The sequence below is a fragment of the Rhinolophus ferrumequinum genome, chromosome 8 (assembly GCF_004115265.2).
Source record: "Rhinolophus ferrumequinum isolate MPI-CBG mRhiFer1 chromosome 8, mRhiFer1_v1.p, whole genome shotgun sequence".
NCBI lineage: Eukaryota > Metazoa > Chordata > Mammalia > Chiroptera > Rhinolophidae > Rhinolophus > Rhinolophus ferrumequinum.
In genome coordinates this window covers 5,478,063-5,504,958 of record NC_046291.1, presented here as the reverse complement: position 1 = coordinate 5,504,958, position 26,896 = coordinate 5,478,063, and the positions used below count along the sequence as shown (strand labels likewise).

Sequence of the window (26,896 nt, the reverse complement as noted above, 5' to 3'; positions counted from 1 at the left end):
GCCAATGTTTTTACTCCTAATAAACATCTCTCACAGGTAATACTTATTCTACTATGAACTCCATCTCTTTCTTGGGCATTCCTCAAAGGGATCTGCAATGAGGGATTTGCAATTACTACACACGGTAAGCCTTAGCTGTGTTTTCCCTCTGAGTCATTTGGTTGTGCTCTTATTTGCTGTCCAGGGATTCCATACACTACAACCCCAAGACCCCACAGGAAAAGCATCAATCTGATCTCTCATCTGTCTGGTTCCTTACAGAGCTACTTTCCCTTTCTAACTCAATTGTACGGTCATGTCTTTCCTCTTCTCAGCTTGTCATTTACTACAATTTGCTCGAGTTCAGGGGAAGAACAAATCAAAGGGGAGGTAGCTGGGAAACTAATGAAGCAGATCCAGGAACCATGGGGATTCTGATAGGAATCTAGTTTACTCTGATATAAAGTCTTAACAGTAAGGACATACGGAGGACTTTTGGACTGTAAAACAAGTTGACTAAATAGGTCGGGCTTCTGCCAAAGGTCAGCGGGTGGTGTTTATACAGGAAATGAAGACTGATAAAGACAAAGCTGCTGTGAGATCGCGCTATTACTGCAGTCAGAAATTAGGTCCAAAACCAAGGTGTTGGATTTCATTAAATTGAAAATGCCTGGTTATTCGTTATTTTGTGTACCACAAAGACAGAAAACAGTGCCAGCTCCGTCTGCAGGATGCCACTGATTGGGAGCCACAGCCCAATGTCACAGATGTTAAAATGTGGGGGGAAAAGGGTGCATTTTAGAATTTATGAATCTAGTTGACACTGGTAGCCACTCAGCTTTAAAGACTGCCCCTTAACCACAAAATTTTCACAGAAAAAGAACCTTATGAATATGCTTTGATAGAATACTTTTGATTTAAACACAGAACTAGATGGATGCATTCCTAAAATAAAAGCTATCGTTTAAGAACATTTTTACAAAAAACAATATTACTGCAGTGGGGAAGGTACGAATTACAAAGTCAAGAACTTCTGACTATGGGAAAGCTGATTTTATTCCGTCAGCGACATGTTACCTGAGAGGAAGTCGGGGCTTTTCCAGGACACAGTCCCAATGAACTCCCCGTGCTCAATTCTGCTTCTTTCAAAGTATAATTGTCTGGCACTATAAAGAGTTTTGATAACATAATGAATGTTATTAATTTCTACCTGTCTGGGCAAAATAATACTATACTGAAATACGTTCTTTGAAAATCAAGAATGTCAAGAAAGGAAAAAAAGTTGGACTCCATGCAAAAGGATTACATATATTATAGTTATGTTTGATTTTTGATTTCCACACTCTAGAATATATTATTCTTGTTATTTGTACAATAATGCCAAGAAATAAGAGGCAGCTCTGAGTAGTCTAGAGTCATACTTATAAAAATCAAGAGTTGTTATTCACAGAGATTAAAAGTTAGATATTCCAAATTGATCCATGATGGACTAGCTCCTTCCAGGTTTAAACTGCTATGGCGACTACCATCAATAATTAGACTAAATTAAGTCTAATGACAAGATGTGTCACAGAGGTGAGAACAAAGACTATTCCATAGCAGGTATCTCAATAGTTAGCAAAACAAATAAAAACGGGACAATAAATCTAGAAAGATATAATTAGATCAAAACCATGACTAAGCTGAGGATTAATTAATCAAAGTCAGATATTTCACTTTAGAAAGCCGAAGTGTTTGAATTCTTGGTTAAGACATTCTGCAATATGCAAGGAAGATACCTGGATGGCAATATGTCCTACAAATCAGTTTCTAAAATATAAGAATATTAGGTGTTGGAAGCCATTATTTAAAGTAAAAGTGTTAAAACACTTAGATGGCATGAGTCTGTGTCCGCTTTTGAAGGCTACCAAACAGATGTACCTGGACAAAGAAGCTTCCCGTCTCTATCAATAGGCCTCAAACAACTGTTCTCAGCTATAAATAAAAAGAAGCTGGTTAATGTACCAAACAAGGAAAACAAAAGAGATTTTCTACTGTGTTAATTAGCCAGAAGCTACAATAAGCTAAAAACACAAAAAGTAAACAAACAACAATCCCCAACAACCAAAAAACAAGTATAGGCAATCTTCGCTTTGCACAGTAGTACAAGACTGTAAGAATGCCTGTGCAAGATGGAATTGTGCAAAGCAAGCTTAATAACAATGAGAAAAATTACAATTGTTCATGACCTTAAAAATTGGTGTCCAAACATTTAAAACTATCAGTTATACATGCATAGTGAAGTGGAACTAGTAAAACTAGTCTTTACACTGTAATTTAAAACATGAGAAACACTGAGAATTAAAATGTTTTATTTCTTTGTAAAAAAAAAAACCATATCAAGACTAGTTTAAACAGGGCTTGCTTTCTTCTTCTCGTTGTGTAGCTTATGATACAGAGTGAACATCTTTCCTATTTCCTAGCGAACCATCCTCTCCTTTCTAAGTCTGGACTAGCTTTCAATTATTTTAGACTTTTGTGCTCTCAATCTCATGAACTATCTCCAAGAGCTCCTTAGACCTTGCCAGCGACACTTCTCCTGGGATATCTTCATCCTCTTTGTCACAATCACTTTCTGCACTTTTGCTGATAAGTTCATGTTCATTCAGTTCCTCCGGCTGCATATCTGGTCTCTTAAATGATAGTGTCAACATTCCCATGGTGAGCTATCACTCCATATACTTGTGTTTCTTTGCTGAACTTGCATCTTTGTTGGCCAATTCGATTACCCATTCTTGTAAAATGTCATGTGGATTTACCACTGGGAGAAAACGGGGAGAACTACCCTTTGCTATCTGTGTGGTGAAATTAATATCAGATGTGCAGTGACCAATGACCGACAGACTTCAAAGAGTGAAATAACTGGTCTGTTACATCTGTTATTTATGTAGTAGTCTGTGGACTGACGCTAGTAGCAAAGCTTGTACTTTATGCAATCACCCAGTTAAATCCAATGGTAGCTGAAATTTGAACCATGTTGCTGGGTAACTGATGTTATATAATAAACCGTGATAATTGAAATTTGTGCATATTGGAACTGTGCAGAGACTGCCTGTATTTCAAACATGTTAGGTGATTTTTTTATGCCTAATCAATGGATCAGGGCCAGTGTGCCCTATTTTGGGGGATGCAGAGATTCCTGCTTTGTGGGAAGGAACAAACCAGGTGTAGTCCAAACAGAATTCTTACAAAGCTGGATATGAACTGTACAGGCTGGGAGGTGGGGAGCCGTCTGAGAAGGCAAGAATCGCGTGAGTCTTAGAAGTTCTAACTTTATCAGACCATAGCAGAGCCTCTTTCTGAGATTCCTGAGTTCTATATCTTATACTAATGTGAAGCTAGCATATAATTCTAATACAAATTTCTTGACAACTGAATCGGCTTATGAAAAGAATTCTCCAATTTAAAATATGCATTTTAAATACTGTCTTGTTAAAAATTTCTTACTCTCATTCAAAATACACTGTGTATCTTCCACGCACCAGGCATTGTACTAGAAGCTGACAACAGAGTAGGAACTGAAACAGCCGTGGACTTTGCTCAGAGCCTCGTCTGATGGGGTGGGGGGACATTCATCACACAAACACATGGATAGTTACAGCGTTAAGTGCTACGAAAAGTACAGGCTATCCTGAGAGTAAAGCAGAGAGATTAACTGAGGTTGTGTGGTCAGAGATGACTGGAGAAATAAAATTTCAGCTGAGACCAAATGAATGACTGAAATGAGAAGAGAGAAAGGGGAGAGAGTTCAGCGAGGTGACAGAACTGAGAAGTCGCAGGGGTGGAGGAGAGCGTGTGCACTGGACACTCCCAGAAAGGCAGCAGGGCAGTGAGCTGTGAGTAAGCAGGAGAGCAGAGTACAGCGGGGTGGGTAGGTAGTGGTCAGACAAAGCAGGCTTGTCCGCGAGGTTAAGGAAGCAGCCTATGTGTCAAGGCAAAGCACTCCAGGGCTCTGAGCAGCTAGGTGACATGACCTGATTCCACTATTTAGGAAGACTGTGTGTCAGGTGAAGAATGGTTTGCAGGGGAGCCAAAGTAGAAGGAGAAGGAAAGCTGTTACACGGGAAGACAGACTATTTGTTTTAATAAACCATATACTTTTTAATCTCCAAATAAATAGTTTAATTAAGAAGTGCATTTAAACATCAAGGGGATTAGAATAATAAAGCGACTTTAATTTAGAGCAGATCCGAAGTCCCACAGTCATATGTGGATAAAGAAACAGAAGGTAAGAATTAAGAGACACGCTGCGGACGTTCTGGGAATGATTACAGATGTTCACAGAACACTCATTACCAGTCTACCTGCTTGTCAGGAAGATACAGGTAATACAGTCAATTCAATCAATGATTAAAATGACTTGCCATGAATTATGTGCCTTGGGCGGAAGCTGACACTGCCCTGGTTTACAGTTAGCCCAATATCTGCACAGAGGCTTCGAGGACAGAAATGGTTTTATTCATCTTTATATTCCCCCAAGTGCTTTTAAGAGCTTTTTAATCAACTTTTTTTTTTTTAAGATTTTTATTGGGGAAGGGGAACAGGACTTTATTGGGAAACAGTGTATTTTTCCCAAGACCCATCAGCTACAAGTCAAGTTGTTGTCCTTTCAATCTAGTTGTGGAGGGCACAGCTCACTGGCCCATGTGGGAATTGAACCGGCAACCTTGTTTTTGAGAGCACGCGCTCCAACCAACTAAGCCATCCGGCCACCCTTCGGCAGCTCAGCTAAAGGTACTGTGTTCAATCTTAGTTGCAGGGGGTGCAGCCCACCATCCCATGTGGGAATTGAACAGGCAACCTTGTGGTTGAGAGCACGCGCTTCAACCAACTGAGCCATCCGGCCGCCCGGGAGCTCAGTGGCAGCTCAGAGGCAGCTTATTGTCTTCATTGTAGTTGTGGAGGGTGTAGCTCACTGGCCCATATGGGAATTGAACTGGCAACCCTGTTGCCCAGAGCTTATGCTCTAACCAACTGAGCCACCCATCTGCCCGTTAATCAACTTTTTTGAGGTAAAATTTACGTATAATAAAACACATTCAGTTTAACTGTACAGTTCAAAGAGTTTGATATAAACACTTGGCAAAGTGAGCTATAATTTGCATCACCCCCTCAAATTGCCTCATGCCACTTTGCAGTCAACCGCCCATCCCCCAATTCTGATCTGCCTCTAACTAGAGCTCAGGTTTTCTTTTTCGAAAATGTCATATAAATAGGATTAAGAGTGAACGCTTGTGTGTCCAGCTTCTTTTGCTTGGCACAATGTCTCTGAGATTCAGCCACGTTTTGCATGTGCTGGGAGTCCACTGCTTTTGCTGGTGAGCAGTACCCCATGGTAGGGACACTCCGAGATTTGTTCCTCCATTCGCCTCTGGCTTGTTTCCAGTTTTTGGTTACGTACATTTTTGTACAATGTTTGTAAGGAAATATGTTTTCATTTTTCTTGGGTAAATATCTAGGAGAATTGGTAAGTGAATGCTTACATTCAAAAGAAACAGGCTAACTCTTAACCAAAGTGACTACCAACCATTCCACGCTCCCACCAGCAATAATGGCAGTTGCAATTGCTCAACATCTTCACTACCACTGGTTTTCTGAGTATTTAAAATGTTCATATTCCACGGAGTGTGTCGTGGGGTCATTATGGTTCAGTTTGCTGGTTAGTGATGCTGAGCGTCCTTCCCTGCACGCTGGTCACTCAGAAGTAGGTCCTCTTCTGTGAAAGGTTGGGTTTTGTCTTCTGATTAGGTTATGTTTTATATATTCTGATGCAAGTCTATTGTCAAATACGCTCTATGAATTTTTTTCTCCCACTTTGTGGCTTGCCTTTTCAAATGCCTTTTGAAGAATAAAGTTCCAAATTTCGATGTAGTCCAATTTACTAGTTTTGTCTTTCATGGTTTATATTTCTTGAGCCCTATCTAAAAATATCTTTTCCTTATGATGAAAGGAATAAAGATTTTTCTCATGTTTTCGCCCAGAAATTTTATAAGTTTTAGGTTTCAACATTTAGGCCTATGATCCATTTTGAATTAGTTTTTTACATGATGCACAGCAGAGCTGGAGATTCACTTCTGCATCTATGGATATCTAACTGGTCCAATACTTTTTCCCCATGGAAGTGCCTTGGTGCTTTTGTTGAAAGTCAACTGACTAAATAAATATGTCTGCACCTAGTTCTGGATTCCCACTGGAGTTCCACTGTACATATTTTAGGCCTCAAAAACCAGTTACGATCCCTGTTGCACATCTTCATTAAACAGCCCTTTAAAAAAATGTAAAATCTATTCTTAACTTACCAGCTATACAGAAACAAGTTGTGAGCATAGCTTGCAGACCCCTGGTTTGTTTGTCTGCTCTTATGCCAGCACACACTGTCTTAACTACTATAGCTTAGAGTAAGTCTTGAAATCAAAAGGTGTAACGCTTCCAACTGTTCCCCCCCCCCCGCCCCCAAATTGTTAAGGACACTTAGGTTCTTTGCATTTCCGTATAAAGAATCAGCTTGTCAAGTTTCACTAAAAAAAAAAAAAAAAGCCCTGCTAGGATTTTGGGTGAGATTGCATTAAATCTACAAATCAATTTTGAGAGAATTATAGCCTCTTAACAATATTGTGTCTTCTGATCCAAGAACATGGTACATTGCTTCATTTATTCAGGTCTTTGTTTATTTTTCACAGCAATGTTTTCCTAGTTTTCAGTGTACATGCCTTGCACATATTTCATTGAATTTATCCCCAAGTATTTCATGACATTTTTTTCTATTATGAGTGTTTTCATTTTCCATTTGTTTTTGTTGCTAGTAGATAAACATATAATGGATTTTTGTCTATTGATTAGAGTTCCTATTAACTCACTAATTCTAGCGGCTTGTAAATAGAATCCTCAGAGTATATAAATATACAATAGGTACATCGATAGCGCTCACCATCATTGCAAAAGGAAAATACAATCAAACACACAATGATACCAATTCACATTCACTGGAATGGCTATAATTAAAAATACAGACAATTACAACTATTGGCAAGGATGTGGAGAAACATAACCCTGACATACTGCTAGTGTGGACATCAATGGTTCAGCCACTTTGGAAAACAGTATGGCAGTTTCTTATAAAGTTACACATAAATTTCCTTTTTGACCCAGCAATTCCAATCCTATATATCTATCCAAGCGAACTGAAAACATATGTCCACACAGGGATAAATGTTTATAGCAGAACTATTCATAAAAGCCAGAAAGTGGAAACAATCAACTGGTGAATTAATAAACAAAATGTGGTATTTCTGTACAATGGAATACTACTCCGCAATAAAAGGAACAAATTATTAATACATGCTAAATCATGGCAGAACCCAAAAACGGAATGCTAAGTAAAAGAAGCCAGACACACAAGACTACCTATTATATGGTTCCAGAAGAGCAAGTCCAGAGAGACAGAAAGCAGATGAGTGGTTGCTGAGGGCTTGGAGTGCGAATAGGAATGAGGGATCTTTTTGTTTGGAGTGATGGAAATATTCTAAAACGGGATTACAGTGATGGCTGTACAACTCTATACATTTACTAATAACCACTGAAAACAAGTGTGTGATGGTATATAAATTATACCTCAGTAAGGGTGTTAAAAAAACCTAATGCTGAGTGAACAGTGAGTTTGCAGAATGTTATATTCCATATGCTGGAACTTATGTAAATATAAAAACACAATATACACATATACATATATATGAGAGCAAAATACATACAGCACAATATGAATACATAGACTAGAAACACACCCGAATCAGATATACTGGTTGCACCCGGGGAGGGGGAGAGCAGGTATGAGGAGGAGGACACAGAGGATGTTGTAATGTTTCAAACAAAAACAAACACATGACAATGATAACGTCTGTCCATTTTGGGTGGTAGGTGGATGAGTTTTCCCTAAATCATTTTTTGTACTCTCCCATAATTTTTTCAATTCAAAGCAAAACAAAACTAAATTGAACCAAAAAACCAAAACCAAACGTAAATGATTACCTAGTTCCTTCATTAATTTTAATTCCTTTATGGCTTTAATTCGAACATCAAACACCACCTAAAATAGAGAAATAAACTAATGACTGTGTATAAGTTGAAAACAATGGGAGGAGAGGAAAATGAAGATTGTGTGTGCACATACAGACTGAGTTATTAATTACCTGACATTTAGTAGTTTTTGCCTACTTGAAAAAAAATTTTTCCATCCCCAAAATTCATTTTCTCTTTTCTACAAAGTCAAAAGCAAAAAACTTAGATCTTAATAGTTAAGTTTTTAAGCAAACTGATGTTAACTGGAACAGAAAGGACTCCTACAGAAAACCAAAGAAACAATTCTAGAGAAAGGCAAAAAACTGACAAACCACTAACCTTTCTGATGACAGCAAACAAAAGAAGCTGCAGGCGGTCACATTTCTCTATGTAAGAACGTTGAGTTCAGGGCCAGTAAGCATAAATAATATAAAAATGTGTAATACTAGTCCAAGGGCACTATTTAAAATGCCTATTTAAATTTAGTTTAGAACTCTTTTTTCTTTTTTAGTTTAGGCTAAATGCCTCGAGGGCATAAAAATCATAGAAATTTAGGGGTGAAACTGATGTCAGAGATCATTCCGCCCCGCCCATCGTGCCCCCCCACCGGGCGAAGCAGGATCAGGAACTTCACCAAAGTCTCCCCCTTGGGGTCAGGGTGGAGGTCTCCCGAGGTGAGAGCATTGGTCTTTCACTGTCCCCTCGACTATACCACCAAATATCAATGCATCTTAAGAAATTGTATTTGTAGAAAACATTCTAGTATGTTTCTTTTTAATGAATTGAGACTACATAAAAATAAAAAGATGTTCCCTAAAATAACGTTTAAGGAAACTAGTACCACAGTCTTCAAGTGGAAGACTGAAGGAATCTCCGTTAAAGAGAAGCTGGCTTTATATAGAGCACAGGGTATAATGCAGAGCAATTTCAGTTAAACTTAAAAAAAAGAAAGAAGAACAGAACACAAAAACAAAACATATATGCCGGTTTAAAAAATGCCGAAAAGACCCTTAAAAATAGCGTTTCATATCTTGATATATTTTGATAAATATAAATATATATTTGTATTTTGATATAGCACTATATATATTTGACAAAAAAGCTAGAGGATTCCATGTACTATAATAGCTAACTCCCACATTCTAATTCTAGGTTTTGGAGGAAAAAAGGGCACATATTTTCTTGAGATGTGCCAAGGACTACTAACAGGTAAATGAGGAATAATTAAATATTAAAAATAAAAAGTTGATTTCTTAATAGTTAGAAGTCTAATGAGACTGTTCTGCAAGTTTAAGGCATTACTTTCTAAATAAAATTCAGTTAACCTAAAAAGCTGCCAACCAGACTTGAATTATAAGCCACTCACTGTGTTAGCAGTTGCTGGTATTTGAACGAGCTCCTCTTCAGATTCTGATTGGCATAAATTTTTAACTTGGATCCAGTCGGTCTCATTCACAGTTGTGATCCATTCACCTTGTTTGGTCAACAAACTGTAGGTAAAAAGATATTTTTAAAAATATGTCCTTACACAGCACTTTTATGGATCAGAAAGGATCAGAAAATGCATTATTTTTCCTTAGGCACCAGTTCTACAATTCAGCAAGCGACTAATTTAATGTGACGTAATTAAAGGAGATCATGTTCCGTGGAGCCGGCTCTGTGGAAGTTGGCTGTCTCTTCAGGGTAGTGCTGGCAGTATTCTATGGAGCCGATCATATTCATGACTCCCAATATTCTTTGCCGTCTACGAACAATCTGCGCCACACCTTTCCAAGAGAACTGTTTACCTGACCAACCCGCTGTTGACTTGTGCCTGCACACGGGCATCTCTAGGGGGCTTTCATGGAGCGCCTGTGCCAGAAACCCACCCACAGGATTTAGACCGAGTTTCCCAAGAGGACAGCCATGGACAGTTGTGCAGACCGACGCGGCATAAAAGTACCACATCTAAGGGGCGTCATTCACCTCATAGACTTGTATGTTTATGATGGAGTTTTATTTTATGAGAGCAGAGGGCAGTAGAGCATCCTGTTCTATCAAAACGTGCCTACATATAGTATAAGGGAGCGTGAGGAAAGAAGGGCTTCTTTCTAATTCACACAGAGGCACACAACAGGCGAGCAGAAGTCCTCTTGGGGAGTGTGTATCCCAGCCCTGAACCACAACTCTACTCTGGATTTCAGCTACTCCACTGTGGGACTCCACCTTAAGTTAGCCAGCCTAAACACGATGGAGTTTCAAGCACAAAGACGTTCCCTGAATGCCACCTTGAAATAGTGAGACATGGGATGATGATGGCAGCTAAAATATTTAGTAGTTACTGTGTGTACACTTTGTAAGCACTTCCCTCGTTCAATCCTCACAATCCTATGAAGTTGGTACTAATTATTATCCCCATTTTACCAAAGAAGAAAGTGAGCAGAGAGGGGTGAAGTAACTGGCCCACGGTCACACTGTTAGGAGTGAGAAAGCTGGACCCAAAGCCAGGCCGCTGGCTCCCTGCCCACCACGCCCACTGCCTCCCACAGGAGCACAGGCAGGAAAAGTCAACAGACTGTTACGAAGCCATGAAATGAGGTTTATGAAGAGTCCACAAACATGGGGCGAAAGGCAGGATATAGCTATCTACAAAATAATCATGTTTAAAAGGAAAAACCCTTCTAAACAAAAAACTACTTCTTTGAGCTCAGAAGAACAGGAAAGCTAACAGGGACTGACGTGCCTGGGTGGTGCCGGGGTGCTGTGGGGAGGCTCTGTCTTCACTTCTGTATTTCCTAAGTCCTAATAAATGTATATTACTTACAAAAAAATACTTAATAAGCTTTATTAAATACACATGGCGTGGAAAACATCTGTCCAAGAGTAATCGCGGTGTTATACAAAATAAACACAGTTCATAAATGCTCCGCTTCTGTGTCACAGCCACGACTAATCGTAACCCAGAGACAGTGATCTAAGTGTACTCACAGCACTGATGAGGGAGGCAACTGATTTGCTGTTCGTAACCTAGTCTTCAGTAGATGGAATTTGGGGGGTTACAGTGTATGACACACTGACCCCAGAAAGCGACTCTACACAATGTCACAGACATGGATAACAAAAATGAAGTGAGGCAACATTTCTGAGCTTCAAACGTGATTTACAGGATCGAGGGCACCATTCCCCATGTAATTGCCCTATCTGGGCAGCTGGGAGGTTCTCAAAAGTCATAAAAAGGACTGTGATGAAAAACTGAATTGCTTTATAGGATTCTTGTGACAAAATAGTCAGACAAATTTAGCCATAATCTTAATACCACCCTCATGAAAATTTTCAGGAACTTTCTTAGTGAGAACATGTCTTCAGTTTTACAATGAGTTCTAATCAATTCATTTGGTAGGATTCTGCTTTATAGCCAATTAATCTAGACTGTATCTTCTCTATACTTGTATTACTTAGTTATCACAATTCCCTCCAAAAAAATCCCAGTACAATACCTTTTTATCCAAGTTGCTTATTTAGAACTTTCCTACTTACAATATATAGAACACAATGTCTAGAACTAAAGAGAAACATTTAACTCTTACTATGAAAATAAAGCTTTAGGGTTCTATGAGATAGTATTGTAAGTAAAATAAGAAAGAATTCTCTTTTTAGTGAGCTACCTGTTATTATTGTTACTGGAATCTTGGATCAGAACCGAGCTTCCGTTCGTGAGGCCTTGCTCTCTGAATGTCTTCCTCCAGCCTTCCTGGGGAATGGCAGTCCAGCCCTCATCTGTGCATTCAGTGCTGCTGAGAAAGATGGCACCTACTGGGATTGCTAAGGCTGTGAAGACAGAGCCTACTTCTGCATTAGATGGAAAGACCTGTGGAGATTCTGTCAGCTGCTGACACTTTTCTCCTTCACCGCTTGTTGCTAGATGAAGAACATTTAAAAGCAGAGGTTCACAGTCACTACCAGTTGGAATCTGGATTCCACCAACCTACAGTAATATCGAGACAACCATTAGTACAGTTCACATTTGCCAAAATTAAGTCAACATGACAATGCAGTAAAAGATTACTCTTGTAGAATAATTCTCATTTTTTTCAAGTGAAGTGTTCACAAGTGTCTTTTAAGTACCAAAAAACCAAGTTTAGATTTTTCTTTTGAAACTTTCTCTTAGCCATCTTTTATTTTTCAGGAGAGAAATCTGGAGTGGAGACAGAGATGTATGAGTCCTCAGGGGTGGTAATGAAGCCCTGGAAACACCAAGGGCAGTTTACTGAGTGGCTGAGATGGTCCTCACCCCTGTCCTGGCTCAGAACACTCTGCTCCTACACGTCAGCTCCCTTCCCTAACTCAGCATAGCTTTCGCCCCCTTCTCAATTCCCACAGGGCACATGTGCAGGCCCTTATCTTAGTGCGATTACACATGAACGCCTGACAAACTCAGACTATTTACCTTTGTATCTAGCATCTGACAGGTGGCACAACAGAGGTGCTCAAGAAATAGCTCTTTAACATGTAACTGCTACTGTCTGTACCTAACATTTGTATTTCAGCAGTTTTCTAATATCTAATTGCTTTCACATATGCTGAATAAAATTTCATTACAATGACTTTTAAAAAATCCGAAACTGTCATGACTATTTCTTCAATACTTTTTTTACCTCCACTCCATTCCATACAAAGATGTCTTCCTCATCAGTAATTTCCATTTCACACAGTGTCAGGTCATCTCCTAGGAAGATGAGATTATCAGTGAGAACGTTCACTGTGACTATTAGAAACAATTTAACTAAAGAAAAGAGCTGAGACACTTAAATATTTCTTTGAAAAAGCATTCCCATTTAGGAAAAAAAAATTTAAAAGGCAGGAATTATGCTTATTATATTGATATTATTTTTATCTTTATACCTTCTATCACGCTCTTCAGTTATTTTCCTTTCATGTTATATAACTATTTCCCCATGTTGCTACATAAGCGTTGTGAGCATGAGAGCAGGAAAAAAGCTAATATAAAGGTCAACCGTACTTGACACTGTGAACAGTAATAATAAGGCTTAGGCCTCAACCAGTTCCAGCTCCACCACTAATTAGCTGTATGTCCTTGTGTCCTTCAGGTCTGTACACAACAGTTTTCTCACGTATGAAATGGGGATAAAAGAATTTTGTGACAACCAAATGAGATGATTTACATAAAACACTTATCTCAGTATCTGGCACAGTGAAGTACAAAATAAATGTTACAACTGTGACTGCTATTATTGTTTTGTTGTCATTTAAAGGAAATAAATACTTTTAAGCTCTCAGAGTACATTTGTGAAGCTGAGAATTGGGTAAAAAAAAAAAAAAATCAAGCTATATAAATAAGATTCAAATGGTTCCAAATCATTTTGCTTAAAAATTTGTGTTAATATGAAAAAAATTCCAAAGCCTTAAAAAAGTAATTTGGTGGAAAGGCAGCTTTAATATCAGAAAATATAAAATGTTTCCATGTTAGCAAAATTTCACACATTACATAAATTGGACACATTATAAATTGGATAAATTACATAGTTAAGAATGTAGTAGGTACGAGGAAACACTAGACAAGAGTAGAAAATCACAGATGAGCCCCACAAAAATATAAATATATATAAAATGAGTTGCTGTGTCTTAATATTGATCTTACCATCAAGTGTCTGGTAGACGTGAAGTCCTGCTGGTAAACACTTTGCAATACTAAGAACCATGTCTCCTTCCCAAAAGTCTAACAGCTAGAGAATATTAATGAAAGAAAAGAGAACAATGAAAAGTAACATATACCACTTCCCCTTTCATTGGATGAGCAATGTGGCAATTTACATATGTAGATGATACAGGAACAAACAAATGAATACTCCCATCCCCACCCAACATCAAACGGAGGAAGAAGACATCAGTCATTGTTAAATTAGTCAAATCCCAAAATAGTGAATCTCATCCATTAGCGACTGAAATACTTGGCATACACAGAGCACACCGACCATCGAAACAATTCTGCTTAATTTACGGGAGGTCCCCTTTTATCGCAGGCTAAGTGATCCCCATGCCAGCCCAGGAATCTTTGTCTGAAAGAGCAAACACGATTTGTTTAATCAGTGCCATTCAGGGAAAGGCAGTAAGGACTCCAACACACACTGATATTCTCAACCACTTCAAAGGAATGTCTCCCACCGTAAATTTACAAAGTGTAATAGATTACCAGGGTTTTGTTTTTTAAGTTTCTAGATCCAAGACTCTGGAGACTGTGATAATCTCACCAAATTAACATCACCCATAAAGATGAAGTCCTTTTTAGTCTCTCTCCACAACACCACAAGATAGTTCTCTTAGAAAGAAATTCCACATTTACAAGTGATTAGCTAACTGTGTTGCTCTCAGAGCCTCTTGCCAGTGGCTTACTTCTAAGATAAGAGATATGTAGTTAAAGGTCTCCATTTGTCACCTAATGTCACCCTAGACAGGGTCAGACCCCCAAGTCCACCTATACCAACGCTGCCAGGACTGGCTCAGGAATGAACTTTTAATGCAAAAGTTCAGAAATACGAGACAATTTTAGAAATCCTGATACTGATCCAACATTTAAATATCAGTCAAATCAACTAAAGTTAGAAAAGAAATTGCCCTGCTTTTCTATGTACAAGAGGAAAATCAAAAGAAAGCTAATAATTTTGGTAATTGATTTAGTTTTTCAGAAAATTCATTTATTTCTCAAAAAAAAAAAAAGGTACATATTTTCTATTTCCCTGTTCCTTGATCAGGAAGTAGTGTAGAGTGAGGACGTGAGATTAAGAAGAAAGAAAGAGTTGGGAGAACAGGACTGGAGACCTAGTTGCGCGACTAGCCAGAAGTCTGATCCGGGCAATCACAATTCAATCACGATTTCTTCATCTTTCAAATAGGGTTAGTGCGCTTGCCCTCAGGAGGTTAAGGAGCCAAGTGCTACGATTCACATGCTCATCAGAAGTGAAACAAAGAGCACTGTTGCTGTTGTCATTAAAACACAACTGGCTAATTATTTGGAAACAATGACTACAACAATGTTTGTCTTTCCTAGAGACCAGCAGATTATTTTCCTTCACTTAGGAATCTTTCTTAATAAATGCTATTCTGTACTGAAAGGTAGAAAAGTTAGCTCCTTTTATTTGTTTAGTAGTCCTTGGTTTTAGTTCACAGGTTTATCTTTTCACTCCCTTTAGAACCAATTCTCTTTCATTTATTTTCCAAAAAAGAGACAACCTGATACTCTATCTCTCCCCCAAATGAAACAGAGCAGGCTTGCCTCTCCCGAGAAACCTCCTGGCAGGACCAAGAGGCTTGTCTGTGCAGAGGCCAAGACTTGCAGGCGAGGGGAGGACATCCGTGCCACCCCTCCACGGAGCTGGCAGATAAGAGGATTTTCCTAAGCAGCTTTGAAAAATAAATAGAAGTGTCCTAAATAGGATTTTTGAGAAGAGGAATCCATCTTGAGATGGACCTTAATGTCTAAATTGAGAGGAAATGAGACTAAATTACCTGAAATACTGATTGTCGAAGATCTCCTAATGTTTTTCTTTTATCAAAGGTTAAATCCCACACACTTTCTGTTTGAGAGACTGGGTGCAAAGCCCCATTGAAGAAATGATAATGAGGGCCCACGTGGAGATGCAATTCAAAATCATTGTTTGTAGAATCATATTCTGCCCTTTAAAGAGGCATAAAAAATACACAGATGCTATGTTTCATCTCACACCACAAATATTTGATTTACAACAAATTCTTCACTACCCGAAACATTGATAATTGACATCCTTTCCTTCCATGCTCCAAAATGACTCACTTTAGTTTCTCAATAAATAGCAAACTTTCAGCGTGTTACGGGGAATTCTAAGGAAAACAGGTTTTCACGTACACTGTGCAATGTTATTCTGAACAGATAACTGACACTCGAAATCTTCCAATCCTGAGCTTAGAGTTACAAACAAAATGCTAGAAACCTGCTCCTAATAACTGCGTTAAGTGTCACATTTACAAACTTCGAGTTCATCCTTAATTCCACTGGACCCACAGGCTCTCCCATAAAGTATGTGAAGTCGATCTCATGATCCTCCTGAGTCTCCTCTGTCCAGGTCAAGTGTCCTCGGCAGCAGCCCTCAACGCCTGCCCTTCTCCGAATCACCCCAGGCTTCCTGAAGCGCGCCAGACACTCCACTGCAGGCCGTGTGACCAACTTATGCTCACACACAATTCTATTACTGTGCTCAAAGATAGCATTAGCTATTTTGATGACCACATTTACAAAGCTTAGTGCTGGCTGACAAAATATTTTAGGTTGGTTGTGATGTGTTTTTTTTTTTATACCTGCTAATCCATACCACTCGTGCAGATTATTTTTCATGCTTAAGATATTTCACTCTGTTTTCATATTTTCAGTGTCTTGATTTTTGTTGAGACTTCCTTCAATCTTGGTTTGCCATTCAATCTACCTGCCATTTCGCCACCCCAGCTTCAAGTCAGTGATAAAAATGTTGAACGCATCCCTGCTACATAACCAGCCGCTTGGATCCACAAAAAGACCATGGAACATCCATTTCCGGAAACCAATACCCCACCAACTATGTCAGAGAGCACATAAAGAACCAGTTCTTTAGGGTCCAAGGTTAGACCTCAAAAGAGAAAGCTGAGATCATTAAGTTCTCATTAACCATCCCTTTAATATTTAATAATCCACTATAGGTTTTTGCCTACAGTTGATGTTAAGCGTAACAGTTTGTATAATCCACATTTCCTTCCTTTTGCCCACCTCTGGTCTTTTGTCACTACATGCCATTTCTCCACAAATACTGAAATAGGAGGGGTGATTTTCATGCAGGTTCTCTTTGTACCAAGGGAATAACCCAGGCCAGAATACAATTCATTTAGTTCAACTTGTGCTCACCTATTTCTCTAGTTTTCTTAGGCTTCAATCCCCACTGAGCAACGGCCATTTATGTATCACTATTCCATTCACTCTCAGGTAAGGATAATTTCAAAGTAAAAGATACTTTCACTATAAAAATTCAGCAGTGAAAGATACTGGCATTAACTAGTTGACTTTTTTCCTTTTTAATTTTCATTATTGAATACTTAAGACCTAAATTAGATCCTCATTCTGCAGAAAAACCATTCAAACTCTAAAAGTTAAAATTACCTTTTTCTTTGCAGTTCAATGTTGGCTGCATCCATTTCATTTAGCAAATGACATGGAACCCTGTATCTTGGATTAGCTCGAGCTGTGAACAAAACGTTTCATTAATTTGTGCTGACTGAATGAAATCTGGTTGCTGAAGAGGTAGCATGGGCAACTAGAAAAGACTGAGCTGGGAGCTGGAAAAGCTTCGATTAACTATCTATGTGAATACTAATTTTCCTGGGATCTCTGTTTTCCATCTGAAAAATGAACACATTAGCACAAATGAAAGGGAAACAGTTCTTTAAGCCAAGCTAGAAGAATTCCATTTCTTCAACTCTCTTTAAATATGCTTTCTTAAAAAAACACCCACTATTTTCTTCCTGTAACAAATGTAATAACTGGTCACTGTAAAAATTATGAAAATTATTTTTCAAAATGTAACAGAAACAGATATTACATGTAATCCCACTACCTTAAGAGATATTGCTAAAATTTGATATTTATATACGTCTGCTCTTTTTTCTATACCTACACAATGTGTCTTGTGTATGTACACACACACTTCTTTAAAGCAATTAAATTTGCTACAAAATGAGATTATATTCAACAAATTTGTAATATGCTTTTTCATTTCATATATTGTTATTTTTCCAAAGCTTTAAATGACTGCAATGTAGTCCATTCTATAAATAGCATAACTAATCTAGCCAATCTTTTTCTGTTAGACATTTAGTTGATTTCCATTAGTCATTATTATAAAATAATGCGGGTAACACATCTTTGAACATAAATATTTATACACAGCTCTGATTATTTCAAGACAAATTTGCAGAAGCAGAATTAGTGGCTTAAGATTTTTAAACACATACAACTAAATAGGTTGTGACTTTTATACCTCCAAGCTGTAGAGGAAGTGCCAACTATTAAAAACCAGATTAGTAGTAATATTTAACTTGGAAAAGAGTGTCATCTCATTGTGGTTTCAATTCACGTTTCTGTTACGGGTTAGGTTGAAAAAAAAATTTTTTTTTTTTTTGCAGTTTATTTGTTCTATTTCTTCTTTTGTACATTGCTCACTTATATGCTTTTCCCAATTTACTACTGAGGACAATGGAATATATGTAAGAGCACTCTACAGATAGGGGAACTGTATTTGCCATATATTTTATTGTTTCCCACTAGCTTATCATTTGCCTCTTAATATTGTTCAAGGTTTATATCACTTTTCCTTTTTTCTTTCTTTGCTTTTAAGCTTAGAAAGTCTTCTCTACCTTAAGATCAGAAAAACATTTACATTTTATACACTTTAAGTTTCCTTTTTTACATGAACATTCAGAGCTATAATTTCATTCAAGTGATTAGTATAATTGTAAAGAGTAAACTCAAGTGATTAACTACTAACCAACTTCCCAGTTGTATTTATTAACTCACTTTTTCTCTGCTTATCTGAAAAGCTACCTCATCACGAATTAAAATCTAAAAAACAGATCTAGTTCTGGGCTTATGGCTCCATTTCAATGGTCCCCCCACCTTTTTGCCTTAGCACCACACTGTCTTAATTGCTATAGCTTGTCAGTGTGACTTGACTGATAGTGCAAATTTCCTTTCAGTAGTCCCTTCTTCAATTTTCACTAACTTAGCTCTTTGGGTAAATTTTACAATCATTTTGTCAAGTCCCATTCCTTTATCTCCCAAAAAAGTCCATCAAGATTTTGGCTGGACTTTTCTTCAATTCCTGTCCTCAGTAGTAAATTGGGAAAAGCATATAAGTGAGCAATATACAAAAGAAGAAATAGAACAACAAATAAACTGCAAAAAAAAAAAATTTTTTTTTCAACCTAACCCGTAACAGAAACGTGAATTGAAACCACAATGAGATGACACTCTTTTCCAAGTTAAATATTACTACTAATCTGGTTTTTAATAGTTGGCACTTCCTCTACAGCTTGGAGGTATAAAAGTCATACAACCTAGTTAGTTGTACGTGTTTAAAAATCTTAAGCTACTAATTCTTTTCTTCAATTAGAAAACTGTCATTTAGTACATATTCCAATTATGTATACAATTCAGTTTAACGAAAAAGACAACACTCTATCTGAAGACTCTCTCTTTCTGTTAATATGTATGTTTATAACTGTGAATTCTGCTTGGCAATATATTTATCAGAATAGTGACTGTATCTTTTTTCCCCCTCAGGAAAATACAGAGCCCTTTCTGGTTAACAAAATAGTTATGTAACTGTTTCAGATCCAGTAAGTTAATTTCCTTGGACTCACATGCAAATTATTAACTGCTTTCTGATTCTTTACAAAAATGATCACTATTCTCCTTCTCTAAGAACAGTATCCTCATCTTTAATCACAGACATATCTCAATCTACAGAGCTTTCCTAGTTAATTCTTTTTACTTTTGAGTAGACTTTGGGAAGTGATCAAAAAGTCTTACAGACTGATTCATGTGAGTGGCTTCAATTCAAAAACTTATCATTGTGGGTCTCAATGTTTAACCACCATAGTATTAACTCTCCCAGAAGGTTCAACAAAAAGTGCTTCAAAGATATTTCAATTGCTCAGAGAAAACATTACCTTGAGGGAAAGGAAACAAAAATAAAATGGAACATATGAAAGTAAGACCAAGGCCACTTACAACTCAAAGGCAAAACATGGCTGAATGACAGAGCCACGCCTAAGGATACACAAAGACTTGCCCACACAGTAAGAAAACACTATGTCATCCAAGAAAATCCAATTTTGAAAATCTGACAATGACCTCATAATATTAAAGGGGGTTAAATATTAAATAGAAATATATAGTCTTAAAAAAATGATAGACTGTTGGATTCCTTCTGGCATCATGTATTTATTACTGCTAGCTTAAAAATATTTAAAAATGTTCCAAGGGTAAACCTCCTTTAAAAAGAGTAGCAATTCAAACAGTATTTAATATCTATCTTCTAATCATCAACTGAAACAAACAGGAACATTCTCTTTCCATACCTTCAGGGGGTCTCTGCAACTGGGATTTCCGGTAAAACAACATGTAGGCACTTTCTTTGCCCTGAAATTGCTGTTCAATATCCTTTTCCTTGATGGGTTGGACTTTGGAATCATTTATATCAAACCAGTGAGGACAGGAGGTCCTATCATTTAATCCTGGGGATTCTGAAGTAAGTGTCTTGAAAACTTCCGGATCATTCCTTTGGACACTGAACTCAGCCTGCAGAGAACAGTTCTTCAATAGACTAACTGTACTTTCATCTGAACTGAGCAGAAATAGCTGAGAATGAAGCTGTAAGAACTAGACAGAAACAAAAAACAAATACTAGGTTAATAAAGTTTTTAAAAATTAGACATGATTAAAAAAAACATCATCTTCCTTTCTGTGATTAGCTATTTTAACTTCACTTTTGTTTTTGGCCATTTAGGCCATAATAAAACATTTAATGAAAGTCGGAGTTCTCTCTGCTAAATAGTCTAATAGTTATATCAAGAGAAAAAGTTGCCATGCCACATTCTAAAAATATTTGAGTTACACCTCAATAACACTGCTTTTAAAAAGTGCTTTACTGAAACATTAGGTAGAACAAACAGTTGTGAAATGTTTTTAAAGCAAGCTAAACAAAGCACAAAACAAAATCACACAGTGAAGCACTATAGAAGGTAATTTCAAAACCAGTGACTCAGACAAATTCTGTCGGGATAAGGTAGTAATTATAAGCCGAAATTATTGTTTAATGTTAGCTAAATTGAATGTTGTCTGTCCTGGAAGTTGACAGGCTAGCTCAGGAAATCAAAGCATGGAAAGGCTTAAGTAATAATCCCCAAAACTCTTAGGTTCTTTTAGCTAAAGGATTAGGTAGAAAAAAAAGGTTCCCTCCCACTGCCTATCCCCCTCTCCATCCCCTAAACCCCTCTCCTCTCATTCTCTAGTCTCCATGGGGCCTTGCATCTCCTCCTTTTCTCTCAGCATAAATTTGCTTTACATGGAAAAGCACTTGAGGTATATGTAACATTCACTGAGCTCATCAATCATTAGGGAAAGATGAATATTGTCTCTTGGAAAGAACTAATCTATGGTAATACCAACCTTCTAATCAAAAGTATTATTTTTATCATAAATAGAAGGGCACAGGGCATATGACACAAAGACATATTGTCAACATTGCGTATAACAGATGGTAAAATAGTTTTGCAGCTGATTTGTTTTAAGTACAATAAAATATCAACAATTTGAAACCTTTGAGTAATGAACTTTCTGTATAGCCTATTTTTTCTTTGATAGTTGAAGATGAACTTTTAGGCAGAGAACTTTTATTGAACTAACCCTCCTAATAAAAATAATAAACTCTAGACAAAACAATGAAAACAACTGTTTGGAGAGTAACCAAAAGCAGGCATAAAGTGGAGGAAATGCATGCAATACTTCAAAACAAGGAAGCAAACTAGAGTGAGTGGTACATTAATCCACCACTGCCCAGGTGGTAGCAGTGCAAGGTGGAGGAGAGTTCAAGCAGAGGCATGAAACAAGTCTCAAATTCAAAAGAACAAAGAGCATGTTCTCAAAGTACAATGGAATTCATTAGAAATCACTTTACAGATATAACAAAAAGGTAACTAGAAATTCACCAAATATTTGGAAATTAAGCAACACACTTCCAAAAAAACTCATGGATCAAAGGAAGAATCAAAGAAACTACAAAATATTTTGAACTAAATGACAATGAAAACATGTCAAATGTAGATGCAGCTAAATAGTGCTTAGAAGGAAATTTATAGATTTAAAAGCATGTATTAAAAGAAAAGTTTAAAAAAAACTGAGATACCAACCCAAGAAGCTAGAAAAAAGATGATCAAATTAAATCCCAAAGATAAAAAGAATGAAATAATTAAAAACAAGAGCAGAAATCAATGAAATAAAAACAGATGAGCAGCAGAGAAAATCAACAAAGGCAAAAGGTTAGTTTTTGAAAAGTTTAATAAACTTGATGAGCCACTAGCAAAACTGGTGGGAAAAAAGAGAGAAAAAACAAATTATCAACATCAGAAATGAAAAAAAGGCAAGTCCCACAGACACTAAAAAGATAATATAGGATATTTTGAACAATCCTATGCCAATAAATTTGACACCATAGGTAAAAGGATAAATTCCTTAAAAAATATAATTTTCCAAAATAATGCAAGAATAGACAACCTAAATAACTCTACAATCAAGAAAATTAAAACTATAACTTAAAAACCACATTACAAAGAAGTTCTAGGTCTAAACTGCTTCATCAAACATTTAAGAAATAATAGTCAATCTTAGTGAAATTCTTTCTAAGACTATAAAAACGGAAATATTTCCCAAATTGTTTTATAAGTCCTGTATAACCCTGATAATAAAATCTGACAGACATGACAAAAAAAGAAAATTAAAGACGGATCTCGCTCACATAAATACAGACACAAGTTTTTAATAAAATGAGCCAAATGAACATAGCAATACCTAAAAATATATCATGACCAAGTGTGATTTAACCCAGAAATGTAAGATTTGCTTAACATTAAAAAGATCAGTCAACAGAATTAACCACACTAACAGAATAAGAGAAAAGCCATGTGATCATATCAACAGATATGAAACAAACAGCATTTGATATTAAAATCCAATCTCAAAATGGAATGGTCAGTCAACTATGAATAAAAGCTAACATCCTTAAGCTTATAAAGGGTATTTATGTATTTTTTTAAAACCCTGCACAGCTAATATACTTAAAAGTAAAATATTGAAACATTGAGACAATCTTTTTAAATGAAAACCTTAAAACCTTCTATGAATTCAGGAGCATTAAAGTTAACATCCATTTATGAACTGCGGCCTAATTAAAAGATGAACTTCAACACTATTGACCTCCTATGTGAGCTCTTTCCTCCTGCAAGAAATAGCTCTAAAATATTTACTAAGTGTTTTGTTGTTTTCCTTGTTTTCAGTCAAATCTCTTATTTCTGGCGGTACCAGTTTTTGCACCTAATCTTATAGCCAAGGAAACCAGATCACCAAGTTTACCAGAACTGAGTGTAAAAGAAAGATCAAGCGAAATTCGGGTGAATACCTGAAGACATTTCAATAAGTCAAATTGTAAGTTTTAGGGTATGAACTTTGTGACATTTTTTTACTGTTGAGATTAACCCCCCTCTCCCGGTTTTTTTGCTTATTTCTTGATTCTATGATAAAATACTTAATAAGTAATACCTGAATTCTAACCATTAAGCAAAAATACTAATTTTATTTTCACCTAATTTAAATTTCCTTCCGCAAAAGAATTCATGTCTCTGGGATCATGATACAATTTCCTAGCATTGGGACTTTCTGTAAGAATGTCATGTATTACCTTTCGCAGTGGTCCATGCTGTTTTCTATACTTCTTGTTCCAAGATATCCCTATCTTTTTCAAGAGTTTCTGGCCGAGCTGATCGACAGGAATTAGATTATTCTCCTCCTTAGGAAAGAAACACAAAATCATTTAAGAAAATCTAATGAGCTACCTGCAACTTTTATGAGTTCAAACGGACCAACAGGATTATATAGCTAAAGGTAGCTCTAACAGCAAACATGTAGTGGATTAACCATAATTATTTCAAAATAAAAAGGTTTTTAAAAAGTAGATTAGCCTCAGTTTAGCATACTTGAATTTTGACATTTTTCATGTGTCAAAGTTTAAACATTTAAAGAGCAATATCCAAAGAGTATTCTGAGGTTTGGTGAATTTCTGTTATTAGGTGGGATTTTTAGAAGATTTAAGAGCAAAAAAGGATTATCAGTGTCTTTTCTGAATGTTTCAAAGCATAAACAAGTTCTAAAAGGGAGTAAGAAGTGACTGTTAGAGGATGAAATGTTTCCCCCCAACAAAATTCATTATGATGAATCCCTAAGCCATGAAATTTGGACTGTGACTATTTTTGGATAGGGCCTTTCAGAAGTGATTAAGCTAAAAAGGCCATGAGGGTGGGCCCTGTTCCAGTCTATCTGGTGTCCCTAAGAGGAAATGTGGACACGCGCAGAGAGAAGGTCATGGAAGGACACAGTAAGGTCGTCCTCTACAAGCCAAGGAAAGAGGCCCCAGAAGAGACCAAACCTGCCGACACCCTGACCTACGACTCCCAGGCTCCAGACCCAGGGAAAATAAGTGTCTGTTGCTTTAAGCCCCCAGTCTGTGGTGCTTTGTTATGGCAGCCCCAGCAGACTAATACAGAGGCCACAGGCCAATATAGTTTAAAGGACTCAGTCTCGGTCCCTAGTAAAGAATTATGAAAAAATTGTTTATTAAGAATGAACGAGTAAATGAAAGGAGACCTACCATCTTTACAGCTGGGTAGTAAGCAAACATTAAAAGTCATACACAGAGGTGCCAAAACAATGTACACACATTTTAAGAAACGAAAAAACTGTATTAAAATGGTAATACTCAATATATACTGATAATAAAAGATGAATACAAGTCACGTTTGTCTTCTGCAATTACACGAGGTGCTCAAAGTGGTTACCATCGGTGTAATTTTAAGAAAGATTAAGTTTTTTCCTTTCGTAAAATGTGTATACATTTTTTGGTAATACAGAGGTATAACCAATATTAGGAATGAAAAAGGGGACACAACTTCAGGTCCTACAGACATTAAAAGGATAATATGGGAAAACAGTAAATTCCAAAACAGTATGTAAAGTAAATCCCAATTCTATTTAAAATGACATAATAATACCAAAAAATCCCGTAACCCAATCCCAATATATGTATATAAAACAGAATGCAGAGAATACAGGTCCAAGTGTTAACAATGACTGAGCATTTGGTTTATTTATTTATACTTTTGATTTTCTTTCTATATTTTCTAGTCTTTTTTCTCTCTCAAGTTTTCCACCATGAATAGGTATTTATTTTATAACCAGAAAGTCTCCAATAAAAAATTGTTTAAAAACAGACGCAGAAAATGTCCAAAGGAAAAAGACTATGAAAAGTAACAATATAAGTTCTACCAACTAAATTTCATTTATATATATATCTGATATATATATATATATATACACACATCCAACTAAATTTCATTTATTATATCTGATACATATTCTCTCACGCATGCGCTCTCTCTACCTGTAATAAAATTGCTTTTAGAATCATCAGTGGATCATCAATCTCTCCTTCATTCTGAAGATCTTTCAAATTCACATCTGGTTTACTTTTTTCCTCCTAGGAAAGAAAACGATAAAAAAGTTTCTATCACTAATCTTTTAAAAGGTAGTTAACAAAATAGGAATGCTTGTGCTACGGAGGTTTCAAGATGGAGAAATAACAATAAAAACATCATAATTTGTATATACTTTGGAATTAGACCTGGTTTTCAATTCCAGCTCTGGTTGAATAATTCCAGAATTATTTTAAATTCAAGTTTTTTTTAAATCTCTCTGGCCTCATCTGTAAATCAAGACTGTGATATAAGTAAAGCTTCTAGCACAACATACACACAGTGGCAACATTTCCCTACTAAGCACTACTTTAGCTGCATTCTACAAATTCTGGTATGTTGTGTTTTCATTATTACTCAGTTCAAAACATTTTCTTTTATCATCACTCACCTGTGTTGCCGTAATAAAATCCTACCCATCTTTGCAAACTCAGCTTAAACACTCCCTTCTATTTCCTGATCATCCAAGTTTTCATTCTATTTTGAACATGTTAAAATTTCCGATATAGTTTTATGATTTTTCATACATTCCATCAAGCAAAAGCATTTTAAATTGGCTTAAAACCATAAATTCAAATAGATCTAAATAATTAACACAAGACAAAAATAATAGAAGAATATGGCAGATGACACATAACCATCCTGCTGTAAAATTATGAAAAACGCTGAACAAAAGTAAAACATAAAAAACAAAAACATCTTTTTAAACACGCACTGAGCTAGCAAGAGGATATTGGGAAAATCCTCAGAGAACAAGTAGAATGGAAATAAAGGGAAGGAGTTGAGATCTCTAGCTGCCCAAGTTTGCTGACAAAGAGCTTCCACCCTGATGCTTGAACAGGACAGGGTTTGAGAGACTGAGCCTGAGGACCTACTTAAAGTAGGGAGTTGAATGACTCATTTTCCGAACAACCAACTCTCTGACACCATCTGGGCGTCCTACAATTTAATTCAATTCTGACACTAACTTCACCAAGTCCCACAAGACTGTCCCCACTTCAGATACTTGCCACAGATGGGGTCCCCAGGCTACCTGCACTTCTGCCTGGCTGAACCATACACATTCTAGGTTCCTACAACCCCCACTCCAGGTTTGATAATTTCCTGGAACAGTCCCCAGAACTCAAGAGCTTACTATATTCAGGACTACAATTTATTCTAAAGGATATAAATCAAGAGCGAGAGGAAGGTGCCAGGGCAACGTTGTTGGAAGGATGCTAAGTGCAGGAGCCTCTGCCCCGTGGAGTCGGGGTGACCACCCTCCCTGCACATGGATGTGTTCACCGACCCAGAAGCTCCCACAGTCTCTTTGCTTCACAGAGTTTTTATCCAAGTTTCACTGATAGGCATGACTGACTAATCATTGGCCCGGGGGACAGAATCTCCAGACTCTCCCCTTCCCAGGTCAGGGTCTGGGGCTCAAAGTTCCAACCCTCCAACTGTGTGGTTGGTTCCTCTGGGGACCAGC

General features: G+C 37.0%; 1 protein-coding gene across 5 annotated transcripts in view; it reads right to left on the bottom strand.

Moving 5' to 3' along the window:
* The window catches only part of USP40 (ubiquitin specific peptidase 40), a 71,161-nt gene that overhangs the window by 25,722 nt on the left and 18,543 nt on the right, over positions 1-26,896 (bottom strand). For all 5 annotated transcript variants that reach the window (XM_033111904.1, XM_033111905.1, XM_033111906.1 and 2 more), the window contains 12 exons: positions 25,338-25,433; positions 23,583-23,690; positions 20,209-20,509; positions 17,231-17,312; positions 15,577-15,745; positions 13,712-13,796; positions 12,708-12,778; positions 11,718-12,037; positions 9,440-9,563; positions 8,044-8,101; positions 1,900-1,953; positions 1,057-1,145 (listed from right to left, as the gene is read on the bottom strand). In XM_033111904.1, the coding sequence (XP_032967795.1) occupies positions 1,057-1,145; positions 1,900-1,953; positions 8,044-8,101; positions 9,440-9,563; positions 11,718-12,037; positions 12,708-12,778; positions 13,712-13,796; positions 15,577-15,745; positions 17,231-17,312; positions 20,209-20,509; positions 23,583-23,690; positions 25,338-25,433 (1,557 nt within the window). The remainder of the gene's footprint in view (positions 1-1,056; positions 1,146-1,899; positions 1,954-8,043; positions 8,102-9,439; positions 9,564-11,717; positions 12,038-12,707; positions 12,779-13,711; positions 13,797-15,576; positions 15,746-17,230; positions 17,313-20,208; positions 20,510-23,582; positions 23,691-25,337; positions 25,434-26,896) is intronic.